The sequence below is a fragment of the Papilio xuthus genome, unplaced genomic scaffold (assembly GCF_000836235.2).
Source record: "Papilio xuthus unplaced genomic scaffold, Pxut_1.1 DF827135.1, whole genome shotgun sequence".
Classification (NCBI taxonomy): Eukaryota; Metazoa; Arthropoda; class Insecta; order Lepidoptera; family Papilionidae; genus Papilio; species Papilio xuthus.
The window spans coordinates 262465-289017 of record NW_013531514.1 but is presented as its reverse complement, the minus strand read 5'-3'; the positions used below and the strand labels follow the sequence as shown (position 1 = coordinate 289017).

Sequence of the window (26553 nt, the reverse complement as noted above, 5' to 3'; positions counted from 1 at the left end):
ATTCATCTCTGTTTTTTTTTCTTTGAGAACGAGAGGTGAAACTACTTTGTTAAACAAGTATGGACAGTGTTAAACCACAGTTAGGCCGGCAGCTTTACTTTATGAATATTCATTTTTTATGCTTTGACATAGGGCGATGTACTTTATTTCTAGAAATACATTTTGTTAAATTTAATCACCCTTACAATGGTGTAAATTTCATAGAAATTGTGAAATGTGATATTTTTATTAAATTTTTAGAATAAATCTTTAATTAATACGCATTTTTAAAATGGCCAATAAATAGCTTAAATAATGCATTAAAATAATAAGCTCATACAAGTGAATTGCAGCGTCTTATATCTAGCTGGTAAGTGAGGGGGTGGTCAGAGGTGGGCGGGTGGAGGCGGGTGCGGCGGCCAGCAGAGGGCGAAGCACCCGGGGTGCGGGGCCCGCGGTCAGCGCCACGGCCGCCGGCGCGGGCTGCCCACGCACCGCGCCCGCAGCCCCGACTTCTCGCCGCTAAAGCTCTCTGTCACATTCAACAACCTAAATGTTACACATTATATCAACAAACGATTTAAAATTAATACGTTATAACAAATGTACATACAATCAAAAAATTAAGTTTAGAAAAACTGAGTGTGGACACAATGTATAAATATCTTCTTAGGAATAACTATTTCCGATTCAATCAACCTGTTGATTAATGATAGGTAAATGTCAAATCAAATGTAAGCAAAAAACACTAACAAACGGTGCAAAGCAAGCTTCGAATATCATAAGAAGATAAAAGAATATTAAAATGAAAACCTATAGCGATTTTTTTCGCCAGGATTCCTTCGTAAATAATACGATCTTCATAAAACATTCAAAGCGAAAATTTCAAGACAGCCAGACATGTGAAACGTGCACATTGCAAAAAAGTTTTCTATATACTGTGAAAAGTACGACACTGCTCGTGAACATGTGCGCCAACACAAGAGCGTCGAGCATGCGCGACGAACATGCGTGACATTCGCAAGCTAACGGTCACACAGAGCGTGGGTTACCGTGGCTGGAGTGCGACATGGCGGCGGCGGGCGAGGGGCGGCGCGCGCGCGACCCGAACGACCCTGAGTGCGACTGCGACATTACGTCACTGAACGCGCGCCCACAGCCCATGGAAATATTTTGTATTAAATACACGTTGTTTTGCAGAATAATGCGTTCACATGAACAAACTCTTCTTACATATCCCATTTCACAAAATTTATCCATACTTTGTTCGGTTTTCCTCTAGCTTTCGTATCGTCAGATCCATCTGTTTGTTAATTCAATAAAATGGAAGATATTTACGACTTGTATGTGCGATATGGTATGTTACACTCACGTAGGGCGGTAGTGTCTGGGCGAGGCGCGCAGGGCGAGCGCACGCTGGCGGGCGCGGTCCGCGGCCAGCAGCGCGCACCGCTCCGCCGCCGTGCTTGTGATGAACGTCTCGTGCAGTGAGTAGCACGCAGCTGTTATCTGGAAGAATATCACAATATGCGTCTGTATCACTCGTACAAGAACATCATATTATCTCAGTTTTTCCAAAGAGTATAAGAGAGAGGGTTGTTTTTGTATCCGTGTCTCAGATATGGAAAGCGATGTTTTTTTTCTTCCTAGATTTTTCATACATTCATTTCATAAAAAATATAAAAAACCACACCATATAGACAAGACAAAAATGACAAACCAACATGTTAACATAAACTATTGCAGTGTGTTACGAATCCACCAGCACTTTTGACATTGCAGCAAATGTTACAAAATCTGTTAGACGACTGACAACGAAATTGTAGACGATAAGAATAACACGTGAAGACTTAAAGAGAAACCAACACCATTAATTACAATAGGATTATTTGCTTTAATTAGTATGTTAGGTTGAATGAACTAAAATATTATTATCATCAATAAAGTAACCCGAGCGATATGTATATCGATTGTATGGGAGTGTGAGTTTGTGTGACGTCACCTGCTGTATAAGACGACGGTGAAGGTCGACGTCCGGGCCGCGTATGCCGGCGCGCTCCTGGTGCAGCTGCAGGGCACAGAGCAGCGCGTCGCGGATGGTCTGCACGGTGGCCCGCACGCGCTCAGTGCGCAGCAGACGACGCACCAGGTAACCTTTCGCGTACGCTACTATCTTAGTCGCCGCCGCGCGCTACAATCCACCAGCCAGATAATACATAAAATTGTGTTCCCAACACCGATCACAATAAGCAAACGAGGCAACAAGCGATGACGTACGGAAACTTCATTTGATAGACGATACGTTCAAATAATGCTGAACACGTGTGGAAGACAATTAAAATGCGACATATATATCGGCTCAAATATTAAATGTTTGAAGAATAAATAGAAAACGCAAAGGAATAAATAAAAAATAATAATAATGCACAAATTTTATACAGAAATAAGCATCAAATCTTTAAAAACCCTGAAAAATTAAACATGAATTATTAGCTAGCTCAAAATGACATCTTAGTTAGTTACCTCTTGGGGTGTAGGGGGAGTTCGGAATATATCTTTTTTAAGAAGTCGAGCACGAACGTCAAGAATTGAATTCTTTATAGAATCTTCTACGCTTTTTATGGCGCGATCGGTCGCTTTAGGTTCGTCTTTCGTCGTCAACGATCTATCGTGATCGGTTCTTTCGCCGCTGCGTAAGTTTTCTACGTCGACCTGGCTCGTTGGCCGGACGTCCTCACTGTTGTCTGAAGGGAAGGTGACGTTCAGGTCGGCCATCGTGTCGTTAGTGCGGTCGGTCAGGATGAGGTCGTATTCCCGGTCGGAAGAAACGCTCGTATCGTATATAAGTTTTCTAGAAGTGTTTCTATTGTTAGGTGAACGATTCCTTATCTTTTCTACGTCGCTTTTGGCCGGTGAGGTTTTTGAATGACTTTCATTCTTGAATTCCTTATGCTGTTTTTTTATACTGCTAGTTATATCTCTACTCTTTTTCAATACGTTATCACAATGATTTAAGTAATTATTTGTATCAGTCAATGTGGTAGACACGGGGCTGTCGCGGTCACTCGTTTCCGGAGGTTTGGGAGTGATTAACTGACTGAGGCTGACGGGTCCTCGCTCTGGCGTTTCATTTTTGTCAATCCAAGCTTTTTTCACTTCGCCAGGTGATTTTGGGCAAATCGTTTTCAACTGATTAAAAAGCAAATTATTTTGCTCCTCGAAAACCTGTTGCAGGAGAATCTGTTCCTTTTTTTGTTTTTCAACAAGTGTTGCCATTTGAATGAGCTGCTGTTTTTGTATTCTCTCGTAGAGTTCTCTCACTCGCTTGGCGGGGTCAGGGTCATCGCTCTCAGAACCTTGTTGTGGTGATTGCAATTTAGGTTCCTTTGACTTTTGATGAGATAATGTTTTATCGTTAACATTTTTAGTTGGATTTCGAGATTTGTGATTTCTATGTATCGGCTCAGACTGTATTGTTGGTTTAGAAGTTAAATTACTATAGCGTGTTTTCTCGGAGGCTGCGGATCTAGATCTTAGAACTGTTTGTCCTTTAGACTTGTCAGCTGACCTTGACAAAAGGCGTTTCTTAGTGCCATTGCATTTTAAATCATTACTTCCATCTAAAGCTACATTAATAACAATATTATTTTTCTTTAATTCCAACGCCATATTTGACCATGTCGCCTTTGCTGTCTCTAAGTCCCAACTCTTACGTTTTTTGTTTGGTGAAGTTAGATTGGATCGTGACTCGCTCATAGATATTGCTGCCATCTCTACACCGGTGCTCAGAGACTGTATCTGCAAGTGTGCAAGCAACATGGGACTAGGAGTCAGTACAGTGTATGATCTTTGTCTTATTAATGGATTGCTTTGTGTAGTTTTTTCACTACCTTTGTGTATGTCATTAAGGGAACCTGTAAAGCTTTTTGCGCCGAGTGATGATGGTCCATCATATTGCATGCTGGATAGGAAATTATCCATTGTAGCACTTTTATTATTTATACCAAAATTAGATTTATTTGATGGTTGCTTTACTTTATCACAATCGAGTTTGAAATCGGGTTTGTTTTCTTTCGTAGGTTTTTCGTCATCATGTTCCGGTAAGTCTGAGGGTGTGTCTTGAGGTAGAGTTTTATTTCCATGCAATGTTGTTTCATCTGTGTGGCTAAAACTCAAACTTACATCAATAACTAATTTTGATGACTCGTTTAATGCTGTATCAGTAATTGGTGTCAAATTTGAACATAATTTGTCCGAGTTGTTACTTGATAATGAACTGAGTTTGGGTGAATTTGTTACTGATCTATTTGAAGATTTTTCATTGTCGTCATTTACAATTGTTTCATTGTTAACAGATACTAAATCATCTACTGGCAATTCATAGTTCTGTTCAGATTCAGGTATTTCTGGTGCATCAGTCTTATCTTCGCTGGCTTCAGAATCACTGCAAGATGTAAATGTCTTCAGGAGCAGTATTCGTTTCTCCACTTCTTTTGCCAGTAGTTTGTAATATTGCATTTCTTTACGGCATTCTTTCGACAACTATAGAAATAAAGTTATTTTAAAAAATATTCTCAACATTGATAAATGTTAATACACATATAAATGATCTTATGAGGGTATATGTCAAATTTTCTCAGGTACAAAATTAAAAAGATGTGGCTTAGAGTACAAAAATTGATATAGAGTAACCCTAAGAGAAGTGAACAAAGAAATAATATATAGCAATGACCTGTGAGGTCCAGTAACTTTGACTTGCTTGTATGTTATTGATATTTGGCAGTCTTATTTCTTCGGGAAGAAAACCTATGCCCAGCACCACTGCCATGAAAATGAACTGCAGCAAGCAAATAATTTACAATAATAGAGAAACCTAAATTATGTGTAAGTACTATATAAATTATATTGATAGAAAGTTTTGAAGTTAACCAAGATATAAAGAGTTATTTGCATAATTGTTTAATTTCTTGAATTCAGATCAGATAAGAAAATTAAATTGTTAAGAAAAACCTTACGGGTTTGAAGCTTTAAACAAAACCAAGTGCAGTCTAGACTTACAACAGGGGGCAGAAGTGGCACGCCATTTATCTTCATGCAGGACAAGTATTGTCCAGATTGCCTTACAGATTTTACGTCCCACGGGTCGTTCATTTTGTTTAGATCAATTTCAGTCTTAATATAAACTAATGTTTTCAAGTTTATCGACGATAGACAACAATCACCATATTATATGAAACAGATCCTTGCAAGTAGAAGTACTACCCCTGCATCTCTACTGTTACCATCACTGCGTAAAATCTGCACATTAATACAAGAAGAAAATAATTTTGTAAGACATGGCCTGTATCAATAAAAGCGATGTTGTCACGGCTCGATTACGTCAGTTATTTAATTGGCCGGTTTCTTAGCAAATAAACAACTTCAATTTTATTGATTTACATTTTTTAAGCTGCCAACGGTTAAACACCGTGAATTTTAATATTAATCCTAAATATATGCTTCCGAAATGAAATTGTTTGTTTTGTTTGCTAAGATTGCAAATAGCTTTATTTTATAACAGCAAATCAGTTAGACAGTTGGGTAATTAAACAGATAAAATATTTTTTTTGCTACGTTGTACGCAATATTACATTTAAAAATCGACAATTTAATCAATTTTGAGGTAATAAAAACTATGAACAAGCATAAAAATTTATTTTTGAATTCCTATAGGTTAAAAGACCATCCTATATCTTCATATTGTACGTTTTATGAAGTGAAAAAGAAGATTAACTTAATTTTTGATCCGTGCTACAATTGGAACGTATTATCATTATCAATGACATTGACAACTAGACAATTCATCAACTGTCATATTCGTACAGTCATCCGAAGTCATCCATACGTTTGTTATAATTCATTTTACAATTTATATGCAAAAATGATAGTAAATTAATTAACATAAAAAGTTGTCTGTATAAGCAAAAGTTCACATTTTAAGAAAAGTAAATTACGTACAATAGGTAACAGCGTTGGATCAATTTAAATTCAAAATGGAAGTTATACCAGCAGCCAAGCAGGCTCTTATGTGTTTCTTAATATCAAACTTAACGTTTATCGTCTGTTTCCTAACTGGAGTGCTTGGATCTTCATCGGAATTGTGGGCTCTTAAATATTGGGGACCTGCATTATATTTTTGTTTGATTAATTTCGTGTTAAAATATTGCTACAAGGGTTTCATATACGAGGTAATTTTAATGTTATGCTTATTGTTTAGTTCCATCTTAAAAACCAATAATATAATCGCAATGTTTTTGTAGGTATCAATAAGGGCAACTGGATTAGGAGCTGCAATGGCTGTGGGCTTGTACCTAGTCACATTTGATAATGGCTGGAAGGTTTTTGGCTTGTATACAGTGGTTCTGACATTCTTCCATTTCTCCGAGTTTGTGGCAGTGGCATTATCCAACCCAAAGACAGTGACCATAGATTCCTTCATCCTGAACCACAGTGTGCAGTATGCTGTTGCAGCAGTTGCTAGCTGGGTGGAATGGGCTGTGGAGTACTACTTCTTCCCTGGTATGTGAATAACATTGTTAGTAACAAAGACTATCTAGGATATGATTCATTTTGAGTAATTTACTGGCAGCATCTTTACTGCAAATATTGATTATGCTTGTCCTTGCTTTATTTTTGTGGTAATACAATTTTTGTGTGATTTGTCCCAGACTTCAAAACACACTTCTGGATTTCAAGTTTGGGAGTGGTAATGTGCATTGGTGGAGAGCTGATCAGAAAAACGGCCATGTTCACCGCTAAGCATAACTTTTCACACACTGTAAGTGGTCATTTCTAATAAATAAATAAATACATTTAAACCTGTATAAGCAAGAAAATTGTGTTAGAGAGAAACCTCTACAGGGGATAAAAACATATTCCACTGGATTTTTGCTTATCCAGATTCAAATACCTTTATAATTATAAAGAGAAAATATATTATTGCTTCAAATCAACAATAAAGTTTTTAACACTGACACTGGAGTTTACAGTAGTATTAACTGTTACAAAATTGGCTGCAGTACCACTCAAGGAAGAAACATAAAATGGGAGTTATTTCACCCTTTGTGAGATTATTGTATGTGATTTGATACATCTGTCTCTTATGTGCTTAGGTGGAGTTTGTAAAGAGACCAGAGCATCAGCTGGTAACTCACGGTGTATATTCTCTGTGCCGACACCCAAGCTATGTGGGCTGGTTCTACTGGTCTATTGGAACTCAGGTACTCATCATTTCATTATAATCGTACTGCAGATTAGATTCACTAATTTTACGGATTAACATATAAAGTGAATGGAAGCCATAAATTGTAGACAAAAGGTTTATTTATCTAGTTTGTTTTTCCAGTATTATCTAAGCTGTGGCCTTATCCATTTCTATTTTATTACAATTAATTTATTGTGAGTATGATTTGATTTTTGAAGTTATTGAAGACCTAAATTTTTTGGTCTATAAAATCTCCAAAATACTTAAATACTTTTTTAAATTTTTGTTTCCAATTCTAAATATTATGCTGAAAACTATATTTTTTACACAACTGTCTTAATGATTAATGCTATTCTCTCTATTAGTCCGAAATTGTCACTCAAATTCTGGACAAAAATTTCCTTTGTTAAATATGTTCTATCTCTTTGCAGATAATATTATTAAATCCTATCTGCGTGGTGGTGTACGCTCTGACATCATGGACATTCTTCCGTGAGCGCGTGTACGCGGAGGAGATGACGCTGCTTGGATTCTTCGGCATACACTATGATGAGTATCAGAAGAAAGTTGGCACCGGCCTGCCTTTCATTCTGGGCTATGTCCCCGAGAACAGGAGACAAAAGATCAAAGAAAGGCACTGGAGCTACTAATATTATGATCATAAAGCTTCAAGGTTAAAAGGTAGAGAAATATATAAACAAATAAATAAAAAAATAATAATTAAGAAGTACAGTTGTGGACGTTAATTTCCTACCCACTTGAAAAAGTCACTTGACACTAAAATACTTATAAAAGCTAAATTTTAGCTCTTACGTTGTAAGTTTGGTATTAGAGGAATTTTGATATTAGAACTTATGTGGGTAGTTAATTTAATTCTTTAACTGTACACTGAAATATTACATTTACTACTTGCATTTACAGTTTACAGCTGATTTTCATGTTGTCTAGTCAAATATATTAGGTCTTTCACCGTGGGTTTCCGACAACAAAATCCCAGTTTAAAACATATTGTTATCTCTGTTTTGTCAAAGATGAAAGATAAGGATGACAATGTTTTTTATACATAGATTTTGGTGTCAGAAAACCACGGTTACAGTGTTTGTCATTTGTGATCTGTCTTTCATTTGCGAGAACTCAAGCAAATAATTTGTTATTCCTTTGTATGGGATTTATAAAATTACGATATTCATATTGAAAGTTCATATGTTAATGTTTATATTTAATAACTTCTTTTTTTTGGTGGCTTAAAACTTCTTGCGACTCGCTACGCAGAACACAAGTTTGTATTGGGTGTAGTGGTGTGCGAGAGGGACCTTGAGCCGCCAACATATTTGAAAAGAATTATACATACATTCTCAAATGTATTGTTAAATATATATAAATTTTATTATGTAGGTAGACTGGTGTGTGTATGTGTGTGTGTGTGTGTGTGTGTGTACGTGCGTGCGTGCGTACGTACGTGCGTGCGCGCGCGTGTGTGTGTGTGTGTGTGTTTTTGTCACAATTTTCATTATAATTATAATATTACAATGTTTTTACTTACAGTATTTACTTAATAAAAGCTGAAGAACAATTTTATTATTAAGGGTCACATATTTTAACAATAATAGTTGTAAATAGAAAATTATTTATGACAAATAATTTACTTAAATTAAGTTTGTTGGTTACTTACTTGTTACATTGTATTTGACTTTTCTTGGATAAAAACTCATCTCCATAAATTAAGTTATATGATTTTTTGATACTATAGATTTTCTTGTGTTTACTCTATACAATAATTATGTATACATAATAATAAAATTGGAATGTCTGTATGTAATATCGAGATAATTTCATATTTCGTATATATTTTATTATATATAAGTATATTTGCATTGGTGATAACGTAAAACCATTTTTTTATTGTTGTCTGTCTGTATGTCTGTCTGCAACACCGCGATTGCAATTCTGCGCTGAGTATTTCATAATTTGTTAATAACATGTTTGTTAAATAAAATATTTGTGTTGAAAGTTTTACATATTTTTTGTGACGAACAAAATGAAGTAATAAAATTATTTTGATATAAATTTTTTTTTTAGTAAATACAATAATTAACATCAACATTTTCATATAATAAAATTAACTGTTACTCAAAGGGAATCTGAATGAAGATTTCTTATATTAAATTCACATTTAAAGCCTCTAAGCAATGAACCTCCTTAACTAAAAACATGAGAAAAACAAATATCTACAATTGGTCGTTGACTAGAGATAACATCCTAACTTCTTATTGTTTAGCCAATTTTAAGTTATTGGAAATAACGTCGGTAAAATAGAAGAAATTGCAAGAACACATTGCGTAGTCTACAATTACGTCATACATTGTGTCCAATGTTTGCAAACATAACATGTTGGCGACTAGCGATAGTGAACTGTTTGAGCTCACAGCGAACAGAGAACACGACCAAATGTCTACCGCCACTGTATTTTTGTTTTTACTCGACAATTTGCCCGGTAAGTAGTTATGTACTAAATAGTACACGTTTTTAAAATCATGATAGCCACTTGTACCATATTGTATATGATGAAAAAGATCAACACAATAAAGATCCTAAAACAAATCCCGAATTTAGTGCAAGAGTGATCTTTTCTACAAGTTCTGCATGGCTTAGTATTTTTTTTTAATTTAAAAACTGTTGAAACAATTCATTCTTTTTCTGAACTTAAAATATGTTTATTTTTTTGACAGATTTCCAAAACTCTTTAAATTTAACACTAGCTACTTTATTAGATAAAGAAGATTTATCATTGGAATTTTCTCTCATACATAAATGTAACCCGACCGTCGCTCAGTCTGTGCTGAACGACATCAAAAATAATGTCGAAGAAGAAAAAGTATCACACGAAAATGTAAGTGATATAAAACATGATGATTTCAAAGATGCTTTCGACGAATTGTCTCCTGAAACTCTGTACAACATAGGGACAGTGTTTGACAACACGATGGAAGATTCAGAAAATATTGATTCATATGAAACTAAAAAATATAATAAAACACCTAACATTCGACCAGATTATCCGAAATACTACAAAGATCAGGAAGGAGATGATTTTGATATGGACAATGCGATAGATTCTGATATCTTTGAAAGCAAAGTAAAACTTCCCGAGAGCGTGCCGTCTATGGTCGCCATGTTTGAAACGCTGTCAAATGTTACCGCGCAAACTTGTGGCGGGACATTGCTGTCCCCGCGATGGGTTATCACTACTGCTACTTGCTTGGACTTATTGTCTGGTAACGGGTAACTAATTTGTTTTTTTTTTTATAATTTAAAGAAATAAAACAAATCTTTACTATACTTATGCGTGATGCACTTTCAGTTCGAAATATCATAACTCAAGTAAAAGTGAATACACGATAGTTGCGGGCGCAAACAATCCATTGAACGATGGGACAATACATCACGTCACTGATATGATCCTCTTTCCCAAAGAGACGCTTAAAAATAACGCTAGTATTGTAGACAATTTTGATGGTACTAAGAGAACAGGCGTACACGTTGGCAACGTTACCTTGGCCCTGCTGAGGATAACACCACCAGCGCACATCCAGACATTACCAATATCGCATGTCCCATCAAAGGGAGAAGAAGATGTACAACTCTATGGATGGATTTTAGTAAAAGTAAACGATTTTTCCTTATGCAATGATATTTAAGCTATTCGTCAAGAGAGGGCGCTGTTTATTTTTCAACAATTTTTTTGTTACTTTCAGGAAGCAAATGGTAAAGAAGTGATGAAAGCAACGTCAATTTCAGCTAAAACAATGCGCTCCGAAGAGTGCGGGGCTAATCTAAGCAATGTATATCACGAGGCAATGTTATGTCTTAATCCTAAAAGGAAGACGCGAAAGGACATCGAAAGTAAAATTAAACAGGTAAATTATATTAATAGACATGGTTTTTAAAGTGTTTTTGTATTTTCAGTATATTATTACATTTTAAAGTATTTATCTCGCTGTACGATAACATGAAGGTATCATTGTCTATGATTTGTTTGGAAAAATATAAGATCGAAAATCTATTGGTGATTGTTGGCATATTTAAAAAAAAATGAAGGTCTGCTTGAAAAGTACAGATTTTAAGAAATTAACATATAAAAATAATTAAAACGATTTGTTTTGATGATGAGAGGTATGACGTTACAATATGTATTTTTACCCATATTCACTAAAAAGATGATGTACAGATGCACTCAGGCGGGCCGGTGCTGGCGGCGCGCAACAACAAGCCCATGCTGTTGGCAGTCGCACAGTTCGAGCTGCCGTCGCTCCAAGCGCCGCTCTTTGCGCACCCCCTCGCCGCACACGCCACCTGGATTAATGCAGTCATAGCATATAAATAATAGTAACACTATTAAGAAAAACATTTTACATCACTACAGTGTTTTGTTCTTCAATTCTGATAATATTGTTTGATCTATTCAAAGCTAGATGGCGTTGTAACGAATGGTATTTAAAATTAAATATTTGCCACAACCATTAGTTTTTTTATAACTTTTCCCAATTTTCACTCTAATTTAAGTTTTATTTTATCTTATTTTGGTCATGAATTTTTAAATTTATCCCTTAGTAGCCTGATTTACATACGAAAGTGATTTATTTTATTTACTGTGTTTGCTTGATAAAATAAAACAATAATGAAATTTGTTTTTTTTTTTAAATTTCGTTGGAAAGAATATTATACAACAGTTAAATAGGTACAGCCAACCTATAAAAAAAACTAATAGTAATGTGAACATTCGGTTTAAAAGATTGGTATCAAAATTGAAACTCTAGGCTACTAAGGGTTATTCATAACCCTTTAATGCGAAAGTTGCAAAATATTTAAATCGAATTAGTTGTGAACGCAACAAACAACAGATCTAATTGTTTGCTCACATATTAAGTATTGCGTAAAATAATCGATTCGAACTCAAGCTCAAACACTAACCTTAGTGAGGTGAGTTCAAACCCGCCTCACTAAGGTTAGTCTATGCATAATTGATGACTGACTATCCTAGTTACGTAGTACCAACCTCGACTCCACGTTCAAGAACCATCTTGTAGTACAACTTTACTAGACTAAACTGACTGTTTGAAATAAAACAATACAGTTTAAATTGTAATTAATTTCGCGATTTATTCAAAGCTATTAAGTATTTGCTTGTATGGTTCATCTTGTTTGTTTTTAAATACTATTTACAGTTAAAAGCTCCAAAATTCCTGGCCCACGATCAGATGTTACCCTGCACGACATTCAACTAAAATACGTCATTTGTATAAAATTGGAAAATGGCCAAGTTTTTGTTACATCGATAGTTATACACAATTTTACGGTCGGAAGAACTTAGAAGACAGTAAAGTTACTTTACTTACTTCTACTTTTACATCACAATTTCATTAATATTACGACAAAGTTTTGTGGACGTCTCACGTAGAAGTTTTTACTTACAATTTTGCTTATAACTGTGACTAACTATTGACGCATATCGTTGTCTCTACTTTATCAAAGATAATACAAGGGATGACAATATGTGTCGATACAAATGTCACTGCAGTGGAAACGCACAGCAAGGATGTAGATGAAGAAGCGTAATAAAATTTCTCAACTGACGATTTCCCTCCGAAAGTTACTGTACTGCGTTATCGGCCAATGTTGCGGTGGCCAAATTCTTTATAAATACGGATACATTAAAAACTAATCTAGCTTTAAATATCATTTACATTTCCGTGTAAAATATTCTTCATGACATACGAGTACTTACTGTAACTTGCAATCGAGAGCACATTCGTTTATCTTTGTATTTGAATTAAATATGCGTTTATATATTATGAATTATTTCGTCTTTAAAGTTGTATATAAGGCATTCATAGTATGTAATCAGTACTTTTATATAACTCCCGTCTCCTTCTATTCAACAATTACTTTTGCTAGACCTTAACGTCCTTATATGGATCTAGATTGCATGGGTACCCTTGGTGAAATTCACACATGACGTCACATTCGAAGAAAGTGTGGAAGGCAGGCGGCGCAGCGGGCACGGAGCGCGGGCAGTCAGTCAGTCAGCTCAGTCAGTCCGCAGGTAACAGTCGCGGCGGGCGCGCGGCATGGAGGAGCTCGCGTAGCAATGTCGTTCCGCAGACTGCTGAGCGCGGTGCGGTCCGCACGGGAGGCCCTCACCCGGGGCGCCCCGCTGCCGGACGGCATCCTCAAGTCCCTCATATCTCTCATCGTGATCTGCTGCATAGCGGTCTCCTCGCCGCAGTCGGCGTCGGCCAAGCCGTTCGCCTTCAGCTTTCCCGCAGGCTGGTCGTTGGCCGGGCTGGTGGGCTCGGTGGGCGCGCGCTCCGAGGAAGCGGAGCGTCGAGAGCCCGCCGCCGGCGTCAAACCGTACACCGGCCGGCGTGTTGGAAACGACACTCTGCGCATGGTCTACCATCACGACCAGACCGTGGCTGTCGTCGAGCTGGGGCCCAGCAAGCTGCTGCTCAATTGCGAGCTCATCGAGACTTAGTGAGTACAAGATTGAAATTAATATATAATAATCATTTGTGTTTAATTTATATTAATTTTTTTTTTGTTGTCAATAAAATTTATTAGGTATCAGTAAATTTAATAATAAGTTTGCGAAATATTTGCTACGCGACTATCCAAGCTTAGAAATTGTTTGAACGTAAGTTTTCTGTTACCCTAACAACAAATAAAATTGAATAGTAGAGCCTCATGTAAGGAAGAACCTAATAATCTCCGTACACATTATTCGTTTCTGCAATGGAAACCTAAAACATACTGCAGAGTAAAACGTTACTAATGAAATGTGACGTAACTTTTCAAAAATTTTAAAATGATATCCTCAATATTATTATACCATCATACAGCAATATCTTAATTTTATCAATTACTATCAGTGTAACAAATATATCATTCCCCGATATTATAAAAGGATATAAAATATCTTGCCGAAAATTATTTTTCAGCGCAAAGAAACTCAAATTGTGAATAGACTATTGTGAGTTGGTAGAGTTGCGAAGTGTCAATCTCATAGTCAATTGTGATTAATTTAAACCATTGGCCGGCGACGTGACGTCGATGCCTTTTACAATTCATTGGAAAAAATTAAACTCAATGCAATGCAATCGATACGTCAGAAAAGGCGGGAAATAAAATACCAACTATAACTTAACTAATTAACTTAAACTAAATGACGTCATGAAAAACAATTCTAACTAATACCAATTACAGATTAAGTATAAACCGAATTAATTAACATTTATCAGTAAGTACATCACGCAAAATTTGCACTGATTGTAGAGTTCAGAAAAACTAAATCTATAATTTTCTACATAGTACAAAGCAATAGTGCGATATGTTATTATAAATGAAGCTTAATAAGCTGCTAAAAGTGAAACATTATTCTAAAAGAAAACGACGTAAACAGAGAGAGCTATCAATCGGTGATGTTGTGTAAAGTTGGTCACGTGACAGTACTGATGGGGGCGCTCGTGTGCCCGTGACGCAAACAGGCGCAGGGAAGTGTCCCTTGACAGGATCCGAGAATTAATGGCAGAATGGACCTGTGAGTCATTACGAGCGGGGTCGCAGACAAGTTTCCTAGTTTATTTATCAAGATATACGAACGTTTGAATCTCTATGATCAAGGCGCATTATACAATCAGCCTTAGGATTGAATGGTTAACTGCATTATAAAGCATCAAGGCAGTTTGGTTACGGCTGAAATAAAGATTTTATCTGAAGTTTGTTACTCATTGTGTGATTATTCAACCTACATTTTTTAACCAAATTCTTAGTTATTAGAAATTTTACTCGACAGACGCTACTTCACCAGCGCAACATGTCGTTTTAAATAAGTATCCAAATGTAATTCTGTTATTCTACAAACGATTTTTCGAAAAACGAAATAAATTAGACCCGCTGTTTATAAGCTTTATGGGGCCACGCTGTAGTCACGCTGTAGACAACAATTCGATTAAAAGCGTCCGACAAGCCACAGCGAGGTCTTGAATGGAGGTATGGCTTGTCGGACACATAGTCCGACTTGGCCTGATTGAAACATTAGCTTGTCGGACATATAGTCCGACATGGCAGCTAACGTGTTGACAGTATCATAGTCTGTTCTCACTCCCTCCATCATTGGTATTAGTAGTTTGTCGTCGGTTAAGTTGTATGTACAAAGGGACGAAAATTGAATATAAAACAGCTCATAATGATAGCCCCAGAGTTTCACTGAATACGGAACGACGGTATATGTATACTAATTATATTTTAATGAGCCTTTAATTATATACAAGTGACACGTGCCTCGCCAAAGTTGTTTAATAATATTGATTGAAATAGAACAATCTGTTATATAAATACGGATGTTTCTTAATTTGTAGCGAACAATAGAAATCTAATTAACATTCAGTCCATCAGATAGTTCAACAAACTGGCCTCCCATCTGACATGTTACCGAGCCATCTTGAAAACTTTTCGCAAGATGTTGGCAAACAGGTAGTGAGCAAGGCTCTAACAACGAAAGAACGAAATGTCGGCGTCGCGATCTTGTCGACGAATCTCTGACATTGCACTGCGTTTGTCTAGCGACTAAAATCGCCGTGTTTTGAAGATTCGCGTAACCTTGTTACTAAATGCTTAAGCTGACAATGCCGACACATCCTGAACAAAAAGTTGTTGTCTCTATTTTTTTCAAAACAAAGACAGGGATGGCAGACGTTTCGGTAGTGGTAACCCATGTTATACGCATATCTTAGAATGAAGATTCAAATCCGGTTCGTTTTATAATTAAGGGCCGGTTCTAAACTAACTCAAGGTGACGGTCATTCAATGGAAGTCAACTAGTTTCTACAACCACTTTCACTTTAAGCGATTAATCTCACCGCTATATTTTTCCTAAAATGTTGAGTTCTGATATTTAACTAATTAATTTCATTATAACATAGACAATCGATAGTCTATTACAATTTGTCCAGTAACGTCCGGCATCACCCTTGACCTGCCGCTACTGTATACGAACACCAGGTACGCTTCCAAATTGGTAACTGTTGTAGACTGTAATCGATTTTATAGCTATTTATTGAAAGGTACGACCTTAACATTACGACTTCAATCGACAGACACGCGAGTGTGATATTTTTTAAAGTTAGTAAAGTAAAGTAAAGTAAATTGCATTGCATTTTACTATACAACAATCATAACCAATGTTACATACGTTTCAAAGATTAAAAATATTTATCGTTAAATTAGAACTAAATTCTAAAATGATACAATTACCATTTAATTATGTATGAGAATAATTTAGACAAGAAACATAAGAAATGCACATTAACATAAGACACATAACTCATAATGTTTGCGTGTTGTTTCACAAGAGAGCATTACAAAATTTGCTGATGATTATCATAAATAACATCATCAGGTTGTCGTAATAATGCTGACTCACTCTCTACATTCAATATTCATTACTTTACAGGAAAAAAATAATTGTCTTCAAGCTACTTAAAACGAAAATAGAAGAAATATGACTAATGTTGCAACTTAAAAAAAACGACTTCAATGTTGCTCAGTTATTTTTTACTAAATAAAATATTACACGAAACTTCGTAGTTTTATAATTATTGTTCTAAAAATCTTATCTTACTAATATTATATTATTAATGTGAATTTTTAGATGAATGGATGGATGTTTGTTCGAAGATACCTCCGAAACGGATGTAGAACATAATCTAGAAGACTACTTATTGAGTGATTTTTTTTAATTCCACGCGGACGGAATCGCGGGCGACAGCTAGCATGTTATAAGGAAGACATCCACTAACTAGAAATTCATAATAGCAAATCCACTTAAAAGTAACGGACAGTAATTGTGTCCTGTGCCTTTACTGTCAAGGAAAGACTCAAATCGTTGTGACGTATTTCTGTATGAGTGAAAGTGAAAGTGCTGTGCACGTGTTGTGATGACGTCGAAAGTAACGCTATAGAATTCACTTTCTTTATAAAGCCTTCATAAATGTACATCAAGTGAACTGTAGCTACTTCGTTTATACCACAGCTTACTTCTTCTATTAGGTTCCATTGGTATAATGGCATAGGTAAAATGCTAGCAACATATTTAAGTATATCAAATAACCGTTTACGAACAACTAGATATTTACTTAATTGGCTAATGCAAATGGATGAATACATTTAATAAATACGAAGAGAGGAGTTTACTTTTTGAACTACGTTTACAGACAATATCACTTCAAGCCGTATATATATTCCACTTTAGCTATCATAATATTATTACAATACATTATTGAATACATTTTCTCTACAATGTCAAGTGCATTTGTTTCGCACGCGAGACAATTGTTACGTGTAATGTAATAACACCAGTACATTAGTTCCGCTTTCTTACTCTGTGCTGTGCACTTTACCTGCTTCTTCAATCTGGTTATGCCATAAAGTAAACTTCCGAGTATATAATAATCGTTATAAGTTTTTCAAATTTTATCAAATTAACGAGCCAAGTTGTGATGAAATGTTTGTTGCGACGTAACTCCAAAACAGCTTAAAGAATCTGGATATTTAGAAGAGATTGACAGTCTGGAATAGAGCATAAGTTGCTGGTGTCAGTTAGTAAGACTTGAAATGTTTGAAATATGCGCAGAGTATCAGATTAGTGATACGATATGTGACATGAACCTCTGTACTACTTCACGGTGTAGACCGGCTCTGTTACTAACTGGTAGTTAATGGTCGCCATCGCCAAACGGTTGTGTTAATATGATCCATTGTTTGGAATCACTCAAACAAGTCGAACCTCTATCATGTGTAATGCGATGGTGTAACTCGAAATCAGATATCTTAAATTGTGTCAATATTCTTACATTTATAGATAGTTTTTTATTTTGTAATTTATAAAACTTTAAATATACTTCTAAGATGTGTTACATAAAGCTGCGTTGGATGCAAGTGAAAATTCTTTCGAACACGAATTCTAATTTTTTTGTAAAGTTACTCGCTCGCTTATATGTGTCGCAAATCGAATAAGCAATAGAGGTACCGGATCTAGATTCGTGTTCGCATCCCGTCAAGTGGTATGTCGGTGGTGTCGGCCATTACGCTGCACAAAGGCACAATGGCAGCTCAGCCGATTGTTAGCTGATCGCGCTCCGCACAACTCAAACACGAGGACGACATTCATGGAATAATCCAGCAAGGAAAAGGTCGTGAACCCGTTCGCCTTCCTACATCCTTTTTTCCTTACAGTTTGTTATACTGATTTTGATGTTGTTTGCTGCATTAATGTAGTTTTTTTTTAAATTAATGTTGACTATCAATTAGGTTTGCTCAGCTGCGCCCGCACTTGCATAGCTTCTATAACCGTGTCAGACTGTCTGGCTTCCTTGTCGATTGTCTATGCTTCTATTATACATCTTTTATAACACACTTATAATATTTTCCACGTGACCTCTTACCACATGTGGAAGTGATTAATGTTTTACTTAATGCAATAACAAAGTCTTTTTTTCACACACGACAACCCTTTTCGCATTCATTTTTTAAAAAACAAAGTAAAGGTCTTCCTCCTAATAATTTTCTTTAATTTTGCTAGTGTATATTTCATTTGACTTCACACATATCTTTTGAATTTCTTTAGTGTGGTTGACTATGGCCTAATCACCCTTAACTTAGGGTAGGCTCTGAGCTCCTCGGTACGACGTACAGTGAGGTGATGATGATGATATTTCATTTATTTATGTTGACAGATAAAGTATAACCTCAAAACAATATTACTTTCTGCTACTGTCATAACGAACAAACTCTTGTACTTAATTATAACGCATTCGCTAACAAATAAATGTTAGTGGGCCACTTTCTCGGGCTTCTTATCATTTCTAAGTCAAATGTAACACCTCTGGGAAGTCATAAACACGTCTACATCCGACAAAGTTGGCGATGACACGTGTATACGCACGTAATTTTGAACATGTGACATTTTATTTACACAAACTACAGAAAAAATAAGAGTTTCTTGTGTCTATTCAGAACAATACTTTCCGTTCTACAATGAACATCTGAACCAAAATGAATTACTATATCTTGAAAGTGAGCAGTTTAAAAAGGCCAATTTTAAATTATTGTCAGCAACAATTTATACACTGTAAGGCTATTGTATTGCTATTCGCGATTCAATTCCTTGCGGCCGTTCTAGAAGGATCAAGAGGCAGGGAGCGACGGGCGGGAAGGGGGACGGTCTGGCGAGGGACGTACGCTCTCCCTCATTGGTCCATTGAGCAATTGACGCATGCGTTTGCGCATGGTGGCGGACTACGTTCACACAGAAGAGAAAAATCATCGTATCATTACAAGATAAAAAAAGTTATGATTCAATAAGCTAATAAATGTCTGTATTTGTTACAGTAACGAGCACAGCTCCATTAATCAATTACTCATTACAAAGAATGTAATAATAGACATTATGAAGAATATAGTTACGTCAAATTAAACATTAGTTGAAAGCTAAGCAGAATGTTTGATAAACACTCTTACACTGTCATCCTGTATTGAAGAAAACCTCGACTACTTTTCCTGGGTCACATTGTTAATGAAATATGTAAATACTATGAAAAATGTATTTAGTTATATTTGCTTTTCTTTTTTTCTTTGCTTGTATCACAGTTTATTCAAACCGTATTAGTTAGATTAATCAAATACTATTGATTAAATTAAATAATGATTTTATCGAAAGAAGTTTCAATTCGAAATTTTTATGTGCACGTCAGCTTTGCTGTTGCATAACACCGTCCACAGTCCGCAAATTGAGGTATCGTACGACTCGGTCGTTGTCGACAGGCGGCTGGGCACACATACTAGACCAGACGGAGGACCTGTTCAGCACATCTCGTCATCTCATCAGTCACGAACAGTTCTCACGGCAATTACGATATAACCCCGCTGTCCGTTCGATTCCCTCGTTTCATTGCTGTATCGAGTACAAAAACTCATGTAGTAAAAACCAAAATTACCTAATCTTTAGACATTGTTATTGTATACCGTTAAATTAGTAATGTATGAAATTGACAACGAATATACAAACAGATATAGTGTGATCCATTGCGCATCATAAGCGATGTAAACTTGGGCGTCACTCACGTTTTACACGTGACAAACTGCACTCGTCCACACTCAATTGAAATACAAACGTAACCTTAGCTATATGAATCACGTTTATGTAATCCCCTAATTCGCATAAACGATCATCAAATAGGTAATCAAATCCGCCTGCATGTGGAAAATGTGTCTCACTTATATAACCTCTCTCCCTTTTTATGTTCTTTTATTAATAAAGAATTGTATCAAGTATTCTAAATAACCAAAATGGCGTTAGTAACATGGCGACAAATAATTGCGCGTCCATCGTCCTTGATCTAGATTTCCTCTGGTTTCGCAACCGACAGCCAGCTCTGAAGGTTCACTATGGATTACAGTTAGATTCCATGCCTAATGTGCAGATTTATAAACATAACGAGTACTAACTGAAGACAAAGGTTTATTGGCAAATGAAACTTAGCCACAAAAAAACATTGATGTGACTTTAAGCTTTGATTTCGCTTCGTTATGTTTTTACTTTAACATTTTACTACATTTTGCTTTATCACTGACTACATATGTACATGCCAAATTAAACTTTTTGCAAATAGAATTCCGATTACCGAATCCTGAACTCAAATCGTCGATTATTTAATTAAAAACTTAAGTATTTCATTCATACAAAATATTATACTTATTCGAGTTCGAAAAATAATCAATTAAGTTACTTTATAAAAGTAACAAAGAGCGACCGAGACCTAGACTTTCTAAATTAGTACCTAGAACATGCAGCTCGCACGTGCATCATTTGCTGACGTCCCATTTTATATTGTAGGTCTTCGGTACCTTAACGCATTTTCTTAGAGAGAAATTATTTTCAAGAAACGCTTTCTTATTCTATAAACGTTATAGATTTAACGCCGTATCGAATATAGAGCAAATATAAGGTTGATGGTATTCCAAGGTAAAGCGTGATTTTTGATTAAGTACTATCGCGGAAATCTGCGGCATTCCACCTAAAAAAAAATTGTCTCAGTCCTTAATATGTGATGAACTCTATCGTTTTCAACGTGATAATAAAAAAAAAATAATAAGCTTTTTCAGTCAGTCTCCCCGTTAGTACATAAACAAAGAAAACAGTGGTAGAGGCCGCTTTAACATCTTTGCACGAATTGGCCCGGCTCGCCCGGTGAAATACCACGTCCACACAGAAGAAAGGCGTGAAGTGGACGCAATTCCGCGTTTCGTCTGATGAGTGTGCGTCCCGGAGGCCTAATTTAGTCCTCTTTCCCTTCCCATCCTTTTTCTTATAAGGAAAGGATGGGAAGTGGAAGTGGACTTTCCGGATGAGAGGATGGGGAAATATTTTCTTTCTGTGTATCCTCTCCTCCGTCGATTTAAGGTAGGCAACGCATATGCAAATTCGTATGCCTGTGGGCAACGGTCACTTCGCTATTTCAGCGATTTCAGGTGGCCGCTCGCTTGTTTGCCACCTTTTGATATAAAAAAAGAAAACTTTGTCATTTGTTTAACTGGTGTCATTTAAACGTTAACTTAAACAGTTTTTATATAAACGTGTTTCGGAAGTGGGTTACAAATACAATTTTTATTGACTTACAATTTACATAAGCCGCACGTAACACTGCGCTGTAGACAACGAAAATATAACTAACCTACTTTAATATTTAACCTCCTTTCTATAAACTTTTTAATACGCCAATACTATATCAATACAAAATATGATACATTACTTTATTTGTTGGTTACTGCGTTTTTGTATATAAAACAATTCAAGTTTAGTAATTATTTTTTACCCACGCAATAGCATAAGTACACCTTAGTTTTGTAAGCGATGTGAACGTTGTGCTTCTGGTTTCCAATAACAGGATTGCTACAAAGTATGACAATCGGAGAGGAAGTGTTCGTCGCTACGCATGTTGGTATGTTTGCCCAGTGGAGCACAACCAGTCGGATGTTAGCTTCGATTTCCGGCAATTATTAGCATTGACAACGCACAAGAAAGTTATTTATTACTATGTCTGGCTCCTCGTTATATAAAAGTAGGGCAAAATTTCGCTTCGAATTAATATCCAAATTCTTAGGAAGCAAAAAAATTATTAAATGATGTGAATAAAGAAAAAGATTCAAACCAATATATTAATTGCTACAATTATGAAGCTATAATATTCAATTTAAAGTTTTTATTAGATCATATTTTAAACGAACTATTGATTCGACTGTTACTTTCTTTTATCATTATCCATTTCTATGTTGAATTCACACGTGTTGACGCATCACGCGAGATCACATCACAAGTAGAGTGAGTGATGCTGGAGAAAGTGAGGTCGGCGCTCGTCGCCGCTGGCGTTGCGCAACCGCGGCCTCGAACCCCGCACTCTGCCGCATATGGGTCAATGGAAGTAGGACAATTGCACGCCAATTGCTAAATTGACCCTACGCATAGTCTGATAGGGTACGCGAGAAACAAACTCAAATATGGTTCAAAAATTCATTCCTCTTTCTTAGCTCTATAGCCCTTTGTGTACATTGGCAAAAATTCTTTGATTGATAAGCAATAGTATGCTAACTTTGTTGTATTTGTTTTGTTCCAGTGATGAAGAGGACACGAGCAGGTTGCTGCGGCAGCTGACGCGCATCAACCGGCCCCTAGACGTCACCTTCCCGCAGATGATCAAACTCATGAGCCAATGCCAGCAGGTAACGACCAAGAAACACGCGTGAACATTTAGATGACACTCGGACGACCCTCTCACCACATATAACTACAAATACACGTTTGTCTGTTTCGGTTGTACTTAATATCGTTTAACTTACCGGAACCACAAATAAAATTAAATATCTGATTAGCGAAGTGATGCTTCTCTTGTTAAAAACAAATAAACATCACGATGATCAACAACTTTCAGAAACAAAAGACTATCCGCTAACATTATCCTAGGAGTACTTAAAATTCTGTGAAGCTTCGGAAACAAAAAGCGGCCTCAAACTGAGTGGCCCTGTGTGTTGCGACGAGATCACAGCGATGGCTAAGTTTAATTCATCAGCATGACATAAGTAATGCATCTTTTTTTTGTAAAAACAAAAAAACAAAAAGCCATGCAAAAGTACAAGCCATGCCATAATAAAATATAAAAATAGGCTTATTAAAAAATTTAAAGCATCCACTTTTTCTAATTTGAAGAAGTATTACAATGGATTGCAACGACCTTCCATCCGATTTTATCTGACATTATAAGACAAGTCGAATCAACATTCGAAATAGAGAAATTCAAAGAAAGTAAACAAGACATGGACAGAATACAATGGCGGGAAACAGTCAATTACATGTACAATAGTGTTTTGCGTACATTGCCTACATGGCGCGCTACACTACCCGGAAACTGCATTGTTTTCTATTCACTTCTCCTGTAAACTCTTCAATGTACATACTTCATTATAATTGTAACATTATACAAAAAAAGTACTGACATATATTGGCGCCATCTATCGGAAAACATTCAATTGCTCTTAAATAAAAAAGTTACTTGATATACAGAAAGGTTTAATTCTGATCATCACTTATATAAGCAGAGGTTTTGTCGTCAGTTTTATCTCAAAAGCTACGCGTATTAAATTGACTTTTCTTTCATAACACACAGCTTATGAAATTTTCAACAATGTGAGTGTTCATTGTATTAGCGTAAATTTTATAGATTTTACAAATGTAAAATAATAATGCAAGTACACGAAAATTAATTTAAACCATAAGAAATATATTTTTCTTCGTAAAATTGCATAATTTGCAACGTATTATGGATTGCATATGTCTAATGCAAAATAGAAGTAAAAAATGTTGATGGTCACAAAGTGCGCTAACGGTCATTATCCGAGATGTGCCTTCACAATTCACAAACAAGCCATTACCATAATGATATGTTTCGGGGTTCTCTGTCCGTTAAATAAAACCTTCAAAAACACAAATTGTAAGTAATTTTTAGATTAAAAATTACTTGAGAATCGACACTCTACATCTGTTTTTCCCGTGGAGAAATACAGGTGCCTTGCCATGATAGTCAAACTAGAAATAAAAAGTTTCACGTCAGTAGTTTATTACGGCTAACGGACTACGGAAAAATCTTACTAAGAGTAAAATAACCAAAGAAATTAAAGAAGTATAGTCATCGTTGATGAGTGTAAGACATGACCATATACGGAGATTGCTAAATTAAATAATTTTTATACAGAATCCTTTAATATATTTTTTGTATTTTTTCTGAAACTAATTTGTTTTCGCGTACAAAATAACCAGCTGTCACATACGACCTTGACACGAATCACCTATATTTCCCGCCATTTTCGAACCATCGATAATAATGCTTCCTTCGCATATTGTTCATAATGTGGCATTACGCAATTTGTTTTCTAATATTTTTTTTATATACACCATGATTCTAAGATGGAAATTAATTAAGGTAAACTCAGTCTAATTATTAATCTTTTAGATATTTCGTGGTTTATTCAATCATAGTAATTTAGTTAATGTATCCTTATATTATATGTTTTGTGTGTCAGGTGGAGGGCGTGGAGGCGTGGGACAGTGGGCGCGCGGACAGCGGGGCATGGCGCGAGCGCGGAGCGGCGGCGCGGCTGCGGGCGGGCGGCGCACACGCCGGCCTGCTCGGCGGCAGTCCGCTCTCGTTGCTGCAGGGCATCATTCCCGGTACTACTTTGCTGATGTCGTTATTGTTGTTTGGAATTAACTCACTATATCTACATTCAGTTTATTGTATATATGACATTTGCAGGTACAAAGTGGTGCGGCACGGGCGACATTGCGACGGACTACCACGACCTGGGGGCAGACCGCGCGCTGGATCGCTGCTGCCGCACGCACGACCTCTGCCCCACCAAGGTGCGCGCTTTCTCGCGGCGCTACAACCTCACCAACAACTCGCTCTACAGCAAGTCGCACTGCACCTGCGACGACATGCTCTTCGACTGCCTCAAGCACACGAACACTTCCGCTGCACACCTCATGGGCCACATCTACTTCAACCTAGTGCAGGTGCCTTGTCTCGAAGACAAGCCGACGGGGAGACAGTTTAGAGAAGCAAAGCAAGGGTTCTAGTGACATCTAGCGGCGAGAAGTGTAACGAATTACAGCGCCATCGGAAGTGAACTTTTGAATTTCGCACAGTTTTGTTTTTTGTTATGCTGTAATATTGCATTTAAAGTGTGCGCTAAATGTGTAAATATTTAGATAGTAATATATATTCTTATAATTAATTAGATTTTAAACCTGTGATATGTCTGTGCCTTGAAATGTTCTGTATAATATTTGTAAGATGGCGCTGTTGACGACAATGAACGTAGTCAAATAAATATTTAAGAACTTATTTTTCCTATTCCATTTTTTTGGCTGGTACTAATTGAGTTTTTGAATACTATAACCTAACCTTAATTTATAAAAACCAAAAAACCCGACTGACACAGGCTGTTATGAATGAAATAGCGCTCTCTGTTGGCTAAATTCTAAAACAAAGATTTTAAAATGATTAATTTACACTAAATAAACTGTAAAGATGTGAATAGACTACGATAGAAATTGCGATATTTATATCATTACTAATTGCAATTGGTGAATCATTTAAGTTAAATGTAAAACTTGCTAATTTTAGCGAGTGAGATTCAAACTCGTTTTCCACTAATTTATAATTTTCAGTCGGGATTTAAAAAAATAATTGTTTTGGAGATAAATCATTTTAATTTACTTCATTAGATGGAATAAAATGTGAGTAATGAGAAATTGTAAAGCAGTGAATGTAAATTAATTATACCAAATAAATATATTTAGTATGAATTTGAGGTTTTTAATTACAATATATAACATTTTAACAGATGATGAAAATCTAGATGCCAAAACGATGCATCTGTTGCACAAATTGGTCGGGTCACCCAGTGCAATACTACACAGAAGGCAGGCATAAAATTAAAGCAATTCCATGTTTCGTCTGACGAATGTGCGTGCCGGTGGCTTATTTTTAGCCTCTTCCCTTCCTTTTCTTATAAGGAACTAACTGTCGCCCGGGACCCAGTCTGCGCGGAATTACAAAGAAACTTAATATATAGCCTACGTGTTCTTCTACGAAAATACTACGAATAATATAAGAATAATAAAAGAATACGAACAATATCGTTGTTTAAAAGCATATTTT

General features: G+C 36.2%; 4 protein-coding genes across 7 annotated transcripts; 3 read left to right on the top strand and 1 right to left on the bottom strand.

The window, feature by feature from the left end:
• Positions 1–258: 258 nt before the first annotated feature.
• Positions 259–5524, bottom strand: Cp110 (Centriolar coiled coil protein 110kDa). 4 transcript variants are annotated; one of them, XM_013314782.1, is made up of 7 exons: positions 5038–5524; positions 4712–4816; positions 2503–4521; positions 1982–2170; positions 1352–1488; positions 1032–1120; positions 259–511 (listed from the first exon to the last, which is right to left on the bottom strand). In XM_013314782.1, the coding sequence occupies exons 1-7, from the start codon at positions 5128–5130 to the stop codon at positions 438–440; spliced, it is 2706 nt and encodes a 901-aa protein (XP_013170236.1). In that variant the 5' UTR covers positions 5131–5524; the 3' UTR covers positions 259–437. The 4 variants fall into 4 exon arrangements, with proteins under 4 accessions (XP_013170236.1, XP_013170238.1, XP_013170237.1 ...); XM_013314784.1 differs by lacking the exon at positions 1982–2170; XM_013314783.1 differs by lacking the exon at positions 4712–4816.
• A 308-nt stretch (positions 5525–5832) lies between these two features.
• Positions 5833–8624, top strand: ste14 (isoprenylcysteine carboxylmethyltransferase ste14). The gene is made up of 5 exons (XM_013314655.1): positions 5833–6206; positions 6279–6537; positions 6687–6796; positions 7131–7238; positions 7654–8624. Exons 1-5 carry the CDS (start codon positions 6012–6014, stop codon positions 7870–7872), a joined length of 891 nt encoding a protein of 296 aa, XP_013170109.1. The 5' UTR covers positions 5833–6011; the 3' UTR covers positions 7873–8624.
• Positions 8625–9487: 863 nt separating this feature from the next.
• Positions 9488–11730, top strand: LOC106119637 (granzyme M-like). The gene is made up of 5 exons (XM_013314692.1): positions 9488–9716; positions 9952–10504; positions 10584–10887; positions 10978–11139; positions 11451–11730. Exons 1-5 carry the CDS (start codon positions 9611–9613, stop codon positions 11604–11606), a joined length of 1281 nt encoding a protein of 426 aa, XP_013170146.1. The 5' UTR covers positions 9488–9610; the 3' UTR covers positions 11607–11730.
• Positions 11731–13318: 1588 nt separating this feature from the next.
• LOC106119621 (uncharacterized) lies at positions 13319–25973 on the top strand. The gene is made up of 4 exons (XM_013314667.1): positions 13319–13756; positions 22951–23056; positions 24911–25058; positions 25144–25973. The coding sequence occupies exons 1-4, from the start codon at positions 13371–13373 to the stop codon at positions 25464–25466; spliced, it is 963 nt and encodes a 320-aa protein (XP_013170121.1). The 5' UTR covers positions 13319–13370; the 3' UTR covers positions 25467–25973.
• The last annotated feature ends 580 nt before the right edge of the window (positions 25974–26553 follow it).